The 17,483-nt window shown below is 45.9% G+C and overlaps 1 protein-coding gene across 7 annotated transcripts in view; it reads left to right on the top strand.

Moving 5' to 3' along the window:
- Window positions 1-862: 862 nt before the first annotated feature.
- USP18 (ubiquitin specific peptidase 18) overlaps window positions 863-17,483 on the top strand; it is a 29,277-nt gene continuing 12,656 nt past the window's right edge. For 2 of the 7 annotated variants that reach the window (XM_059934958.1, XM_059934957.1), the window contains exons 1-4: window positions 863-919; window positions 12,266-12,373; window positions 13,525-13,621; window positions 15,090-15,235. In XM_059934958.1, coding sequence (XP_059790941.1) covers window positions 12,370-12,373; window positions 13,525-13,621; window positions 15,090-15,235 — 247 coding nt within the window. In that variant the 5' untranslated portion in view covers window positions 863-919; window positions 12,266-12,369. Of the gene's footprint in view, window positions 920-12,265; window positions 12,374-13,524; window positions 13,622-14,690; window positions 14,881-15,009; window positions 15,236-17,483 lie in introns of those variants that run through there. The other 5 variants (XM_059934963.1, XM_059934960.1, XM_059934961.1 and 2 more) reach the window with 5 other exon arrangements.

Genomic DNA, 17,483 nt, shown 5'->3' with positions numbered 1-17,483 from the left:
ACGTGAAGTGCATTCTAAAGAGGTAACAAGAGTTTCACGCGTGCAAGTTGTCCATCCCTTTTTGAACCTTAACCTATCTGCATGCCCACCCGGTGAGCCCCTGATTTCACAGATCTGGCATTTCATATGAAGGGGTGAAATTAAAGTCAAGGCGGTGGCAGTGGGGGGTTAAGACCGAAGGTTAAGACCCCTCTGGAATCCTGGCTCTACCACTTGTAATCTCGTGACCTTGGGCAGGTCACTTAACCTCTTTGAAATTTAATATTCCCTCCTATAGAATTGGGATAAAAATAGGGCCTACATCAGGAGACTGTTGCATAGATTGAATTAGGTTTAGAGTTTAGAAGCGAGCCTGGCATTTCTCTGGGATCCAGTGTATGTTAGGTTCTAAGCAGGAAGAGGCAGTTCACTTTCTTTTCCCCAACTGCTCTGCATCACAGTGGGTCCTCCCCTCCGAGCAGAACGGTGTGATAACGGCTTGGTACCCATGTGCCGTATTTCATCGAATCTACAAGCCATCGATTTTAAGGTACCCAATTTAAGAAATTATATTATGGCTTTAAAAAAGAAAAACATGCTGCCACGTGTACTACGAAATGCCAAACGATTGTAAGACGCCCCCTAATTACTACGAGGATCTTCTAATGTCAAAAGAAGCGCTTCTTCTAGGAACCGCTGGGAAAGGGCATGTAACGCAAAGTGCGCGCACGTTTAAGCGCGAAACCAGTTTCGGCTGCACCTGCTCCGCGCGCGGGGGCGAAACGCGGGCCCTTGAGGCGAAGCCTCGGTTGAGTTTCGCTTTCGGTTCGCAGGAAACGAAAGCTGGGCGGCGGGGCGGAGCGGGGCGGGGAGGTAGGCGGGGACAGAGGTGCTGGCACAGAGGTGCTCGGCGCTTGGGGACAGAGGCGCGCGGACCGAGGTGGGGACACAGGCGCAGGGACAGAGTCGCAGGGACAGACGCGGGGGCCGAGGTGGGGACAGAGGCGCGGAGGCAGACGCGGGGACAGGCTTGGGGACCGAGACTTGGAGACCTAGGTGGGGACAGACGGGGCCCCGCTCACCCCGCCCGCAGCGCCCGCCACGCCGCTGCCTGGAGGACCGGACGCGGTTGCTGAGTTTCTCCCTCATCCAATTTAGCAGCGCGGGTCTGACGCTTCGCTGCACCTGAGGCAAGTTTGGTGATACTTTTGGAAGCTTTCTTTCCAGGGAAGGCACAACGGGGCTGTGCTCAGATGCCACGTGGATAATTATGGGATTCTTTTGGGCTGAGCGAATTATAATAATGGTCTGTATTCGTTAATACGTATATTAGATCAGTGAAATTTTCCCACGCTGATATATTTATTTGGACTTTTTTTGCACGGCTGTTTTTAATTAAAGAAATTGCAAAATCCGCCTCCTACCGTCTCCCTCTTTTCCTGGAAGAAAGCTAAATTTAGACCTTTAAACCTAAAACTCTATTCTATGACCCCTGAAAAATGTGGGTTCAAAGTGTTTTGAAAACTAAAGCAGAGCCTTTAACTTCATGCTTTACAGCATTGAGGTAGTTATACTTTGAAACTGTTCAAAAAAGAGGCAAATACTTAAAACATTTCTTTGTGGTGTTATATTGTGAGAGTGAGGCGGAGGGTTCAGACCTAGTCATCCAGGTGGTCTAATGTGCTCATACAAATCGGACTAATATAGGTGCACAGATCCATCTTGGTTTTTGGATCACTATCAAATAACTGAAGAAAAAAAAACCGCTTTTTGTATTTTCACTAAAGAAAAATGCGTTGCACAGTTTGGGCACTTTTACACAATGATGAGCTTGCAGAGGGGAAAATGGGTTTCATGTGGAGTGTTCTAATCTGTGTGCCCAGCACATTACCATCACTTGAGAAACACACACGAATGATTAAGAATGAGGTCTGAATCTGTCGTTGCCATGATGGGTTGGATTTAGAAGACTGTGAGGCTTGTGTCATGTTCCGGGCATGATGATTTTGTTCCTCTTTGAGCATTTAAGGATGGAGTCAGTCCTCCTTGTAGAGAATCTAGTGGTGAGTGAAGAGCCCAGCTAGAGACCAGGGCCAGCCCAGGTTTCCATCGTGTCTTATGTTGTTTCTCCGAAGACCCCAGTTGTTTCTGTGACTACAGTGATGGCCAGTCTAAGCCAGCTGTTTCTATCATTCACGTCTCCCATTTATTATTTTTTTAATTTTATTTATTTTATTTTTTTAAAGACACCAATTGTACTTGAACATTTGTGTGTTTTTTAAAAAATTAATTTATTTTTGGCTGTGTTGGGTCTTCGTTTCTGTGCGAGGGCTTTCTCTAGTTGTGGCAAGAGGGGGCCACTCCTCATCGCGGTGCGCGGGCCTTTCACTATCTCGGCCTCTCTTGCTGCGGATCACAGGCTCCAGACGCGCAGGCTCAGTAGTTGTGGCTCACGGGCCTAGTTGCTCCGCGGCATGTGGGATCTTCCCATACCAGGGCTCGAACCCGTGTTCCCTGCATTAGCAGGCAGATTCTCAACCACTGCGCCACCAGGGAAGCCCCTCCCATTTATTTTAAGGGCAAAAATTTTTGGAAGGGTGGGAGCTATGTTAGTTTAGTTCTTTGGAACCAAAAATTTTGTTTAAATAATAGACTTTAATACTAGACTTCACTTTTCAGAGCAATTTTAGGTTCATGGCAAAATTGAGTGAGTGCAGAGAGTTCCTGTATATGCCCTGCTGCCTCCTTTGACTCCACAGCGGCCTCCACCTTTAACCGTTTGTTACAGCTGATGAACCTAGGTCATCATCATCCAAAGTCCATTCTTCGTGTTAGGGTTCATTGTTCTCTGCATTCTGTGAGTTCTGACAAATGTACAGTGACATGTATCCACCACTATAGTATCAGAATAGTTTCACTGCCCTAAGAATCCTGTGTTGGACCCCATTTTCTGAGTCAGGGGTTGAGTTTGAAAATTCAGCTTCCTTGGGATATATCCATTCTCTTTTTCCCTGTCACCAGCTGCTTAGGTCACTTTGCCTTTCCCCATCCTTCTCAGATCTTTAAGTTTCACTTTCCTTCCTTTTTTTTTTTTTTTTTTTTTGATAGGATCACTATTTATTAATGATAATATTTTGAAAACAAATTAAAATTTGCTTTCTTCAACCATTTAAATGCAAAGATCTTAATTTGATGCCTAAAACTAAAAACACATGATAACACCCAGGAATCAAAGTTTGAGTGTTTTCCAACAATACAAAATTATAAAATAATTTAAAACTGGACGCTATTTGACTAATATAATTCAAATCAGTCTCTCAGTGAAAGAGACTAACGTCGCAAAAGTGAAATCCCGCATGCTGTTGCTGTCTAAAGAATCTTCAAAGACATTGCTGTGTTCTTACTAACATTAACAGCTGCTGAAACAATTCTTTTAGAAATCCTCATTTTCTTCCAGGGGTGCAGTTTCCCAAAGAATCCCAGGCTAAAATCTAAATGGACACAGGGCCAAAACCGAGTGATACCACAAAATTCAGACTTCCTTTAAAACAACTTTTACACTCTTTCCTTGGAAGAGAGGACAAAGGACACAGCTCTCATTATTTGCTCTGTTTACACCACAAAGGCTTCAGGACAAGAAACTCTGGGGGTGATTACTGGCCAACTGGTTGAAGTGCATCCCTGCTCATAGAGAATGCTTCTGTTATTTTCCTTCCTTTTTTGCCCCACTTAACCTGTCTCTCATCTGTGATCAGCGCTGAAGTTTCCTGCCTTTTTCTGTTGCTCTTTGGGATCTGGCCTGCCAGCCGGCCCAAATGATGCCTCCTGGGTTTTACTGTCGTATTTTCGAGGTTTTGGCACAGTGCAGAATAATGTCTCTGGAAAACAGGCTGGTCCCTTTCTACTGTTTCATCAGATTTCCCTCAGTGTGGTCTCAAAGTCCTATTTTTCGCTCATGGAGTTGTCAACTGCCATCATTTCTCTCTCAGTTTGACTTCCCTAGGCTGAGCCTCGTAAGAGGAACAGCTGTTTATGACTGTTGAAAGTTAATATTTACTAAGAAAAGAGATTTTGTTATCTGAGCCATTTAACATGAATCTGTTAATTATGCCACTTATATTTAGCTGTTTCCCAACTTCAGATGTTCTCCTTCTTTCACATTTTATAACAGAATTGAGAAAAAAAATTCTAAGACTTCACATCCCCAATTCATTAATTTTTTGGATCTTGGAATAGGAACACTATTGCCAAACAAAGCCTCCCTTAAAAGAAATTAAATCTGTGCCTTAAATGAATTATTGCTTATTTTAAATCACATATTAATTAATTACAGGAAATTTGGAAATTAAGAGAAATAATCCAGAAAAAGACAAAAATGATTTGTAATCCCACCAATTAGAGTTATCCTTTAATGACATTTTTGTTATGTTTTGTCCCAGTCCTTTTTCTGTGTGTATATGTAGTTAGATTTATGTTTTATAAAATTGTGTTCAGACTATACAATTTGTAAAACACATAAAGAAAACAGGCTGTAAAAATGAATTTTGGTGAACAGTCTTTTACATAGATCTTTGTGTCTTTGTTTCTTGAAGATAGAATCCTAAGGTAGAATCAGTGTTAATCAGTAGTCTTTCAGCTACAAGTGACAGGAACCCATTTCAAACTGATGTTAAGAACAGCAGAGGCGACTGTGAGTGGCAGGCAGCTGGGGGCTGGGTTGGATCCAGGGCTTCAGCTGGCAGCCTCAGGGTTCTGTCTCTTTCTCCATCTCTTGGTTCTGTTTCCTGTCATTGGCTCTTTTCCTTGGCTGGTGGTTTTTCTTCCTGTGGTGGAAAAGATGGTCTGATTTATGTTCTTCTGGCTTAAAACGCCTTGTAAGAGGCTGAGTATGATCAGCCCTGAGTGGGTCACGTGACCATTGCTGAAACAGTCCCCTTGGGCCCTGAGTGGCCAGGCCTTTGAGCCAGGCAGCGTGTGGGCTCCACCCAATCCTCATAGTCTGAAAGTGGAGATAGTGTTTGTAAAGAAAAGGTGAGTATGCTACCACAAGGTGGGGCACTGGGCTGGCAGAAATGACAGGCGTCCACTGGGGTCATTTTCAAGGTCGCGGTACACGTTGCCAAGTGGTCGTCCAGGCTGGCTGTGGCAGTGTCCACTCCCAGTAGCAGTGTGTGAATAAGAAGCTCGCTGCTGCTGTGCACCCGGACTGAACGATCTCTCTGCACAAGTAACACCGGGAGGTCTTCACTGGTGACCCCTTAAATCGAAATAGAGCAGCCGGGAATCATGCACCTTTAGGGAGAGCAACGCTGGGACTGAATTGAAAACAGTCTTCGTGAAATGACCTGAAGGTAGCTGGTCTGCAGGAAATCCTCTATGCCGGTGGCCAGTCCCCTGCAGCCTGAGCTTGGTCAGTGCTTGTCTAGAACAGCTTCTCAACCTTAATGCTTGCGTAGGTCACCTAGCAATCTTGTCAAAAGGCAGATTCCAATCCTGCCTTTGTAACAAACTTCAGGTGATGCTGCTGCTGCTGGTCCAGAGACCTGCCTACCTGCTTCCGAGATGCTGGACCAGTGGATGCCAATATTTTAGCAGAACAAAAGAAAAAAATTGAGGCCCCAGCTCCCCTTCAGATAAGAACTGAACTCTTAGTAGCCATTAATTGAGAAAACACACTGAACATCTCTGTGCATTCAGGAAAGCTTTTACACCTTTTGGCAGAACACTGAAGGGCTGAGTGTTAGACTCAGTATTTGGTTACAGTTGAGGCCATTTGCCCCTCACCTTTGCTTAAACGCACACCAATTTCAGCACATCACTGGGACGAAGAACGGGAGGCTCTTACAGGAGGTATCGCATGAGAAATATTTGGATTCTCAAGAAGACTTTCAGCGTAGTTTCTAGTGAACAAACTGCAGGTGCTAAGTTCTGAAAACTACAGCATTAGGGCTTTCCCCCCCTCCCCTTGTGGTCCTTACTGTCTCAGTAGCTTTTTAAACACATAGTGTCTGCTACCCCATAGTGTTTGAACATCTCACATAAGTACTTGAGGAGACTATTCCAAAGTCTCTGACAAAGGATGATGAAACCGTCTCCCCATCTTTCTCCTCTGACCAGGATTTCTTGTTACATTCTTCTGTGCTATAATTACCCTCCTGTATGCATACTGAAGGATGTGAACAAAACACTATATACAAGACAGTCTACATAACTTGCAGGTCCCCCAGTAAATTAAAAACGTGGGGCTCCTTATTAAACAATTGTGAAGAATTTCAGGACTGCAACAGGAGAGCATTAAACCAAGCCGGGCTCTTCTGAGTGCAAGTCTGTGCAGCTACACAGGTTGTGTACTCACCAAGTCAGCCCTGACTAAGTCCGTGATTCCCAAACCACTCATAGCCTGCATCTTCTTTGTTCCACTGTTGATGACAACTGTATGGTGTTGACATTTAAAAAACGGGTTTTCCAGTCTATAAATATTTCTTCAATCAGACTTGGAAGGAGAGAATCTGACCGAACTCACCATTAACCCACCGTGCTGTTTAAAAGAGGCTCTGGTTGTTTCTGCCTGTTCAGATGCCTGATATACATGATATAGAAGTAGCACATTTAAAATTATCACTGTTTTTTTTTGGTGCTCACAGCAGAATATAATTCAGGAAAATTATTTTTAGGAATGTATTTTCCAGAGCAATATTGTCCCTAGGATTCATAGTTTGGGTAACTGTCAAAAGTTGAGAGTTTTATTTCCATCTATTAAACTGAGTGACAATCTAAAGCCATCATTTGAACAACAGTTTTTAGCCTCCATAAGTAGACCAGACATTACAAAGAGCAGTGTGCTTGATTCATGTGTGTAGTCTGTGGTTTTTGAAGTTTGACTAGTGAGAACAAACTGTGTTTTGGGTGCTTTGGTTCTTTTCAGATTTTTTATATTCTTTATCACACCTGGATTGAATGATGATTTAATTATTGATTTTTTTGTAGATATGTTTGGAGTTTTTCCTCCTCATGATAAGTGGTAAAGTTGATGTTCTGGTTTTAATTCATCTTCACACGATGTGAAGAATTTGCAAATAGGGTTTTTTTGTTTTTGTTTTTAATTTATTTATTTATGGCTGTGTTGGGTCTTCATTTCTGTGCGAGGGCTTTCCCTAGTTGCGACAAGCGGGGGCCACTCTTCATCGTGGTGCGCGGGCCTCTCACTATCGCGGCCTCTCTTGTTGCGGAGCACAGGCTCCAGACGTGCAGGCTCAGTAATTGTGGCTCACGGGCCTAGTTGCTCTGCGGCATGTGGGATCTTCCCAGACCAGGGCTCGAACCCGTGTCCCGTGCATTGGCAGGCAGATTCTCAACCACTGCACCACCAGGGAAGCCCGCAAATAGGGTTTTTTTCTTGAAAGACTCATGGCTTAATTGGGATTAAATAATTAAAATTTAAATACAATTCTTAAAGATTATTTTGTTTAATATTATGAGAAGGCTGGCATACCAAACAATTTTGCAAAGTCTAACTCTGTTAGACTTGATACAGTCTAACTCTGTTATTCTCAATTACTTTTAAAATTTAATAAAGTTGTAAGCCAAAAAAGATATAATATCCTCTATAAACTATTTAGCAAATTTATTCTCTTTACTATATGTATTAATTTCTTTTCCTTTTTTAAGATTTTAAAATAATTTTATGCATATAATGGCCCAGACCATTCACTGTTATAGCATCTTTCTTTTGCAGTGAAAATTATGCTTTTGTATCTCAACATACGAAGTACAATATATGAGATTTTCTACCCTAAGTTGTGTGGATCATTTGCAACTGGATATTAACAGTTAATCCAAGTGACCCCCCCCCCCCTTTTTGTTACACTGGTCACATGGGGTGGTAACCAAAGTGATCACTTGATTGTGTACCAGCGCAGGGACACCAGAAGGGGACTGAGGTGGGCGTTTGGTGGATGGCCTTTCAAAGGCTGAGGCCAAGGAGCAGATCTCAGATGAAGAATAATAATAAAGTGAAGCCACGCTTTGGTACTTTCCTACTTCATCTGAAAATCGTAAGTCTTCACACAACGTTTAGCATGCATTTGGATGCAGTGCCACTATCATTAAGTGCTCTGGCAGTAGGTGGGAACGACTGGTCTTTCGGTATGATTCAGGGTTTTCGTATTAGGTCTTTTATTATCTGTCCTTGGGTGTGTGCTCCTGTCTGTTTAGTTGGTACCAGCCTTGGCAGTCTGTCTTCAGCCCACGTCCACCGGGACATTCCCATGTATCCACTAGGGGGCAATGCCGACACTCCCACGCCTGGTTTGGCTTCTGCTTTTCTCACTGGAGAGAGAGATCTAAGGGCATCTGCCTTTAAGGACTTCTCTAGTCAATTAAAACTGAGCTTGTTGGGGGGAGTCCTGGAAGTGATTTGTGGTTCGGATCTGTCAGCAGTTGAGTTAGCTGTGCCTTCACTGCTGGGCTGTGTGTGTGCTCTTTGCGGAGAATGACTCCACACCCGCATCAGACCATGTCTGTTTGCCTCAGACCACTGGCCTTGACTCCAAGTTCCAATTAATTAATTAACTAGTTAATGATAAAATAAACACTTATGAAACCCTTCCCCCCAAACTAGAACATTACTGGAGATTACATGCTCTCTACTTATCTCATCCCTCTGCCTGCCCATTGGAGGTAATGACCTGGTCTTTTTTTGTTTTTTTAATATTTATTTATTTATTTATTATTTATTTGGCTGCTCCGGGTCTTAGTTGCGGCAGGCGGGCTCCTTAGTTGCAGCTCACGGGCTCCTTAGTTGCGGCATGCGAACTCTTAGCTGCAGCATGCACGTGGGACCTAGTTCCCTGACCAGGGATTGAACCCGGGCCCCCTGCATTGGGAGCACAGAGTCGTAACCACTGTGCCACCAGGGAAGTCCTTGACCTGGTCTTTTTGATCTTCGTTATCCATTTAAAAATCTTTGTCACACATGCACGTTGATGCCTAAACAGCATAATGTCTCATTTTCCTTGAGTTTGAATCTACAAAAAGAAATATTAGATATTATCCTCTAAGAATTGCCTTTTGACTCAGCATTGTGTTTCTAAGATTCACCCTATTGTGACATGTTCAGTCAGGTGCAACTGAGGAATATTATTTCATTGTGTAAATTTATTACAGCTCATGTACCCATTCTTCTGACATTTGGGTCGAGCGCTTGGATTGTTTCCATGTTTTTGCTGCACAAACAGCACTGCTATGAACATTCTTGTTTATGTCTCCAGGGACACATGTAAGAATTTCTCTTTTGAATTTTTGGGTTGAAGTTAAGTGAATGTTTAACTTTACAAGATGATGCCAGGTTGTTTTCCCAAGCGACTGTACCATTCTACACCCTCCCCTAGTAGTATATAAAAGACCCTATTTATCTACATCCCCTCCAACACTTGGTTCCATCAGAATTCTTAACTGTTGCCAGTTGAATAGTGTAAAATGGTATCTCATTATGGTCAAGGTTTGCACTTCCCTGGCCACTAGTGACCACTTACTTTTTATAAAAACTAAAATTCTGGAACGTCTACATTTTATTCCAGTCCCGGCTTGGATGCACCCGTGCAGGTCTTCTCCTTTGCACACTCTTTCCCACATGCTTCTCCCCCAAACCCCTGGGCTTTTTTGCACAACACCTGCCCTGCCTCAAGGTGCCCCTTATTTTAAACCATAGCCTTTCCTCTTTAATAAACTCAGATCCAGACTCACTTTTCCCACGAACCCTACCCTCGTGAACATCAGTGAACTTAGGTTACTTCATTAAACCACTGAGTCCTGACAGGCCTCTGAGCCACTGGCTAGAGTACAGACGGGGGCAAGTCATTTAGCCACGTATATTAAGAGGCTTAAACTTCGTACACTGTGACCTTGTAATTCTATTTTTAAGAATATCTCCTAGGGCTTCCCTGGTGGCACAGCGGTTAAGAATCCGCCTGCCAATGCAGGGGACACGGGTTCAAGCCCTGGTCCGGGAAGATCCCACATGCCGCGGAGCAACTAAACCCGTGTGCCACAACTACTGAGCCTGTGCTCTAGAGCCCGTGAGCCACAACTACTGAACCCATATGCCACAACTACTGAAGCCCACGTGCCTAGAGCCCGTGCTCCGCAGCAAGAGAAGCCACCGCAATGAGAAGCCCGTGCACCGCAGCGAAGAGTAGCCCCCGCTCACCGCAACTAGAGAAAGCAGACGCTCAGCAACAAAGACCCAATGCAGCCAAAAATAAAAATATAAATAAATAAATTTATTAAGAAAAAAGAATATCTCCTAGGTATTTAAGGATTCTTTTTTGAAGTGGACCATTTTTAAAGTCCTTATTGAATTTGTTGCAATATTGCTTCTGTTTTACGTTTTGGTTTTTTGGCCGCGAGGCATGTGGGATCTTAGCTCCCCGACCAGGGATCGAACCCGCACCACCTGCATTGGAAGGCGAAGTCGTAACCACTGGACCGCCAGGGAGGCCCCCCTCCTAGACATTGATTTAGCGTCTGGTTGTATCTGAAGGCCACAGGTTTATTTGCACGGGGACAGCGGAGCGATTGAGGAAACAGCATGGGTTGTGCCCGAGCTTAGACCCGGGGGCAGACCTGAGCCCTGGGGAGATATGGCTGCCCCCAAAGCTGAAGAACTTGGTGAAATGAAAAGGCACGAGGCAGTGGGAGGACTGGGCTCGGATCCCACTTCCACATGAAGGCCCTGCTTGTAGATACGAGGGAACCTTTGTGCATGGATTGCTGTGTCGGGCAGTGCCCTGCAGACACCAGTGGGCGCTCCAGGGCAGGTAGGGACAGGGTATGGTGGTTGTGACCTCGCTCCGAAACACAAGAGACTCCTGAGATTCCCACACACCTGGGGAGAATTTACAGGTGGCTGAAGCCTGTGTTGCCAGGAAGACGTGGGTTCTGGTTAACATGACCTGGTTCACAGCTGCAGTTTTGTTGTGTCCATGACCTTTGGTTTGCCTGAGGAAACATCACATAGGTAGAAAAAGGTTTTATACCTAAAAATGTTCACTGCAGTTTTTTTTATAACTGCAAAAAATTGAAAACAGCCAGAATATTCTGCAATGTTTTGTTGCTATATCAGGCATCTCTGTGAAATGGTTGAAAATATACTGCTTTTTCCATTTCACATTATAACAAGAATATTTGATTACAAGTCTCTCTCAATTGCTTGTGCCCATGCAAGGGAAAAAGGAGAAAGCCCAGGGCAGAAAAGAATGTGTCAGAAAGTTTATATATGTGAATGTATACATATGGGCGTGGTGTTTGGGTGCCCAAGGACATTTGCCAGCCAGTCCTGGCTGAGTCTCAGCGTTTCTTGATGGAGCCCGTTGAGAAGAAGTCTCTATACCCTGTGTGTGTGTGTTTTGTCTGAGAAAGCTCAATAGACTCAAGGCCCCGCCATTGATTTGCCCTCCTTTGACGGTGTAGTCCCAGCCGAGCTGTGCGTGGGGAAGGTTTCCTGGGGAGCACGCTTGGGAACGACACCCAGGGGTGAGCACAGCAGGTGGGCAAACGGAGGACTTGAACTCCCAAAATTTGCGACAGAGGCCTCAGCCAATGCTAAGGGTAGCTCGGGGGCCGGGCAACCCTTCAGGCAGGTGGTAAGGCCCTTAGGCCCCCTCATCGTCCAGACTCTGGATAGGTACCCGGCCAGCTTTCTTCACTGGGGTGAATTCTGGAGGGGGCCTCAGCTGGGGGCCGTCGACCACCAACACCCGGCGGCCTGGGGAAGGGCTCCTGTCCCGCCGGAGTGTGAGTGGTCACCACCTTCCGCTACAGGCAGACATAGCTGTTCCCCGCCGCAGTTACTTGAACGGCCCTGTGTACAACACGCGTGGGCGTTCGCAGCAACCCCAGCCCTGGGATCCAGGACAGGCTTCCTTGGGGCCAGAGTGTGGACGGCAAGGAGAGGGCTTTGAGCAGCCTTCAGGCAGTGGAGGGCCTGGGAGTGAGGAGCAGGGAGACCCAGGTGTCTGGTCTGGACCCCTTGGTGAACATCGAGCCATTTGCCAGAACAGAGGGCCCAGGGCAGAGGCTGGGGCCGTGGGTCCCTATGAGGACACTGTGGGAATGAGGGACCAAGGGGACGGAGTCTCGCCGAGTTGTCGTTTCTCGCCCTAGAGCTTTGCAGGCCAGTCTCCCCAGACTGTGGTCTCCCCCCAAGCCTGGCTCTTGGGGATCAGAACTGATCACTTGGACGTGCTTCCCCTTCTCTCATCCTTTCCTCTGCGGTGTGCTTTCACAGAGGTCCCGCCAAGGCCAGCTCATGAGAGCTCTTCCCGGAAGTGAGGTCGTGCCGTCCTGAAGACGCCCTGCAGCTGCCATCCGGGGGTCTTGGAGTGACCGCTGATGGGTAAGGTGCCGGGTCCCTAGGCCGGTCTTGGCTGTCTCAGCGTTTCTCAGCAGAGCCCATTAGGAGAAGGAAGGGAGCAGCAATGGGAAGAGGCACAGGGAGCCCCGAGCCCGGGCTCCCAATGGGCTGAGAACCCCAGTCTTCTCTCTTGACTGCGCAGAAATGCTTTGTTCGTCCGCTGGACCGTAGAGCTTTGTGGTTGACGGTTGCTGCTCTCTGTGCCTCCACTTCTGCATCTGTGAAACGGGGATGATTATGATCCTGAGCCCATAGGATTGTTGGGAAGAATAATGAGGTTGTTGTGGAAGCTGCTTTAATCCTGTGCTTGGCATGTCGTGGCCCCCAGCCTTCCCCCGGGTGCTAGTGTGTCTGGTGACAAAGTGCTTCTGCTGATCGGGTTCCTGCTGACCACGGATTCTTACGTTCTTACTGCCCCAGTTCGTACACCAGAGCCCTTTCCCCGGGAGCTCTGAGATTAGTGGACTCCCTCCCTCTTAAATTATGCACCTTGTGGGGTCTGCGGAGCCCAAGGTTGGGTGGGAAAGGGGAGGTTGGTTGCTAGTGGGTCAGAGAAATACTACCTTTTGGTTTTCTCACATCCTCATAAGTTCCTTGTGGCTTCCAGCCTCTCAAGGTGAGTTTAGATGAGGTGGATCTCTCCCAGAGCTTTCTTCTGATTCCCTTCCACCACCTGGTAGGGCCTGGGCAGGGGCCTTACCCCCAGGGCCCAGAGTAGATTGCCTGGGAGATGACTCTCGCCCCTGAGCCCGTAGATGCCCGCTGTGAGCCAGCTCTGTAGGGGCAGCTTGGGTGGGCAGGGCCCCTAGTTCTCCCCGATGCGCTGTCTGTAAGGTTTCTCTTCCTTTGCTCTTACTGTTGCTTGGGTTACCAGTTTGACAACGAGTGATACACCTCCTTGTGGCCTCTCCTTTCCTAACGGACTGTTAAAACTTCTGCTGCTATTTCACTTTGCAGAGGCTCGTGTTTCTCTCTCCTTTCCAATTTGTTTCCAAGCTCCTTAGTGAATTCTTTGTGCCTCTGGGAGTACCTTATAGAATTTCATGTCCTTAGGAGGGTCCAGAGAAATGTTTGGTGTTTGTTGAATTCTGTGGCAGGGCTTTCCCTCAGTATCTTCCCTCTGCTCCTCATAGGCCCGGTCGGTTTACACAACATTGGACAGACCTGCTGCCTTAACTCCCTGATCCAGGTGTTCGTTATGAACATGGAATTCACCAAGATATTGAAGAGGTAAGGCAATTGTTCGGGCAGATAAATGTGTATATTATTTTATGTTTTCAATTATTCAGTTATTCACAGTGGTTTGGACTTTTAGAAGTCTACTTCCAAAAGCTAACAGAGAAAAGATCTTGTTTTGCACAATCTGGACTATATACTATAATCATCTAAGATGATTTTTAAAAAATGTAAATGCTGATCCCACACCCAGATATTTGGTTTCACTTGGGGCCTAGGTGGGTGTCTAGGGTGGGGCCCAAGCATTCGTACTTTTCAGAAGACTCCCCAGGTGATCCTAAAGTGTAGCCAGATTGGCAGCCACTGATTGGGTTAAAAGGAAGTGGGGACCCTGCCAGTGTCAAATCAACGGGCAGGTCTATGAGTCTATTGATTTTTCTCAAACGAAACACATCCACATTCACACAGTATACACACCATGAGAACCCTTCTTTCTTTTTTTTTTTTTAATGATTTTTAAAAAATTTTTATTTTATTTTTATTTAGTTTTGGCTGCGTTGGGTCTTCGTTGCTGTGCGCGGGCTTTCTCTAGTTGCGGCGAGCGGGGGCTGCTCTTCGTTGCGGTGCGCGAGCTTCTCACTGCGGTGGCTTCTCTTGTTGCGGAGCACGGGCTCTAGGCGCACGGGCTTCAGTAATTGTGGCGCGCGGGGTCAGTAGTTGTGGCTTGTGGGCTTCAGAGCACAGGCTCGGTAGTTGTGGTGCACAGGCTTAGCTGCTCCGCGGCATGTGGGATCTTCCCGGACCAGGGCTCGAACCCCTGTCCCCTGCGTTGGCAGGCGGATTCTTAACCACTGTGCCACCAGGGAAGCCCGAGAACCCTTCTTCTCAACCGGTTCTGCAGAGAGATGCTGAGACTCTGCCAGGACTGACTGGCAAATTTCCTTGGGAACCCAAGCACCACGCCCATATGTATATATTCACATACATAAACTTTATCACTCATTCTTTTCTGCCTTTTGCTTTCTCCTTTTCCCCTTCCATGGGCATGGGCAGTTGAGAGATGCCAGTGATTAAACAAATCATTGCCAAGATTCACTGACATTCCTTCATGTGTCCTTCCCAGAACCTAGATCATATTTGCTTTTGGCCTTTGGAGAACTTCAGGCTGGCCATTTTGCTGTGGACGCAGGACCTGTTGCACCTGCCCTTCGTTTTGGTGTGACTGCCGTGCAGGGTGGGGAGAGGGGTGAGGCCGCCGCTGTGCTGATCCCCCTCTCGAGAGGATACTCCCCTGTAGCTGATTTGCTAACACGGTAGCTCTTCATCCTTGTCTATATGTTTAAATCATCTGGGAAACTTAAAAATCCTGGGAACTGGGCCCACCCCCAGAAATTCTGATGTAGTTAATCTGCAGAGTGGCCTGGATGTGAGATTTTTGAAAGTTCTCCCAGGTGCTTCTGGTGTGCCCCCGGCACTGAGAACCGTGGCGACAGGGAGGGTCGTGGCTGTTCTCACTCGTCAGGATAACGGTGCCCAGGGGAGCTGAGGAGCGGAGGAGAAGTGTCCCCTTCCAGCTGCTCTTGCTGCTGGAGAAGATGCAGGACAGCCGGGAGAAAGCGGTGCAACCCATGGGGCTGGCCTACTGTCTCCAGACCTACAGTGTACCACGTAAGGCGGTCCTCCTGCTCGGGCTCCCGGCCTGGCGCTCTGAGAGGGAGGGGAGCGCGAGGGGGAGGGGACGCGAGAGGGGGCAGCGGAGGAGAGGAGAGGAGAGGAGAGGAGGGGGACGGATGCTCAGTGAGTGAACAGGAAGGAAACCCTTGTGTCGGAGGCGCGTGTGTGGATGTGAGATATCTTAAGGAGCCCCCATCTTCCAGGTGCAGCACTGGTGTTATTTATGCATGTATTACTTCCACACTCACTCTTTTTCTGCCTCTCGGTGGAGTAAGTAAGCCTAAGAATCTCCTCAAAGCTGATTCAACTGCCGGTAAAGGATTCTAGGGAAACAGAATAAAGGCTTCGTAAGGAGAAACCATGTTCTACAAAAGGAAACTCTTAAATAGCTTAGTTTTTTTAAAAAACAGCCTTAATGAGATATACATCACATACTGTAAAATTCAGTCATTTAAAAATGTACAATTCAGAGGTTTTTAGTATTTCACAGAGTTGTGCAATTATCATCACAAACTAAATTTAGCAAATTTTCATCACCCCCCAAAGAAACCCCATACCCATTAGCAGTCATTCTCCTTTGTTTTCTTCTAGGTTTTATACTTTTAGCTCTTACATTAGATCCATGTTTCACTTAGAGCTAAATTTTGTGAATGGTGTGAGATAGGAGTCCAACTTCATTCTCTTGCATGTGGGCATCCAGTTGTTCCAGCACCATTTGTTGAAAATGCTACTCTTTTCCCACTGAATTGATTTAGTCTCTTTCCTTGTTACAACGAGCATCCTTTCATTTCAGCTTGACAAACTCCTCTCAGCCGTCCTTGTAAGGTAGGTCTAGTGGTGATGAGCTCTCAGTGTTTCCTTGTCTGGGAAAGCCTTTGTCTCTCCTTCATTTCTGAAGGATAGTGTTGCTGGATACAGTTTTCTTTATCAGCAGTTTTCCCTTTCATCACTTTGAATATATCATCCCACTTTCCCATGGTCTGTAAGGTTTGTGCTGAGAAATGTGCTGATAGTCTTATGGGGGTTCCCTTGTAGGTGATAAACTTCCTTTCTCTTGCTTTTAAGATCTCTCTTTGTCTTTGATTTTCGACAGTAGTTTTGACAGTATTATGATGTGTCTTGGAGAACATCTGTTCAAAGGGAATATGTTTGGGGACCAGTGAGCTTCATGAGCTTCAATGTCTAAATCTCTAACCAGATTTGGGAAGTCCCAGCCACTATTTCTTTAGATGAGTTTCCGGCCCCCTTTCCCCTCTCTTCTTCTGGGACTCCATTAAAGTGTAGGTTGTTTCTCTTAATGGAGTCCCATAGACTTTCTTCAATCCTTCTCAGTCTTTTTGCTCCTTTGACTGGACAGTTTCAAATGACCTGCCTTCTAGTTCACTGATTCCTTCTGCTTGGTCCAGTCTGCTTTTGAAGCTCTCTGTTGAATTCTTCAGTTCGATATTCTTTGGTTCTTTTTTATGTTTTCTATCTCTTTGTCAAACTTCTGTTTTAATTGTATTGTTTTCCTGATTTATTTAAATTGTTAATCTGTGTTCTCTGGTAGCTCTCCGAGCATCTTTAGAACAATTATTTAGAATTATTTTTCAGGCAATTTGGTATCTCCATTTCTTTGGGATCAGTTACTGGAAGTTTACTGTTTTCTTTTGGTGGTATCATGTTTCCCTGATTGTCCATGATCCCTGTAGACTTGTGTAGGGACTTTGCTAAGAAGGACCTTCACCTGCAGCTGGGGTGTGCTGTGATCCAGGTGTAGTGCTGTGAGGCTTGTGGTGGTTCTGGGTCTGGGTGGGTGTGATATCTCATTGGCTCAGGCTGCTGGGGTCCACGACCTCGATAACTGTGCCATCCTTGGAGAGAGCTGCAGGGGGTCTGAAGTAGCTGCAAGGGCTGTGAGGTAGTATTTCATTGTAGTTTTGATTTGTATTTCCCTAATGATTAGTGATGCTGGGCATCTTTTCATGTGCTTACTGCCATTTGTATGTCTTCTTTGGAAAAATATTCCAGTTCTTTGCCCATTTTTGAATTGGATTATTTTTGTTGTTGAGTTTAAAAGTTCTATATATTCTGGATGTTAATCCCTTATCAGATATATGCTTTGCAAATATATTCTCTCATTCTGTGGGGTGCCTTTTTACTCTGGGGATACTGTCTTTTGATGCATACATTTTAAAAATTTTCGTGAAGTCGAAATTTTCTATGTTTTCTTTTGTTACCTGTGCCTTTGGTGTCACATCCA

Source organism: Balaenoptera ricei, chromosome 10 (assembly GCF_028023285.1).
Source record: "Balaenoptera ricei isolate mBalRic1 chromosome 10, mBalRic1.hap2, whole genome shotgun sequence".
Lineage (NCBI taxonomy): Eukaryota > Metazoa > Chordata > Mammalia > Artiodactyla > Balaenopteridae > Balaenoptera > Balaenoptera ricei.
The sequence above is the reverse complement of the archived record's forward strand: the minus strand, read 5'-3'. Positions and strand labels throughout refer to the sequence as shown.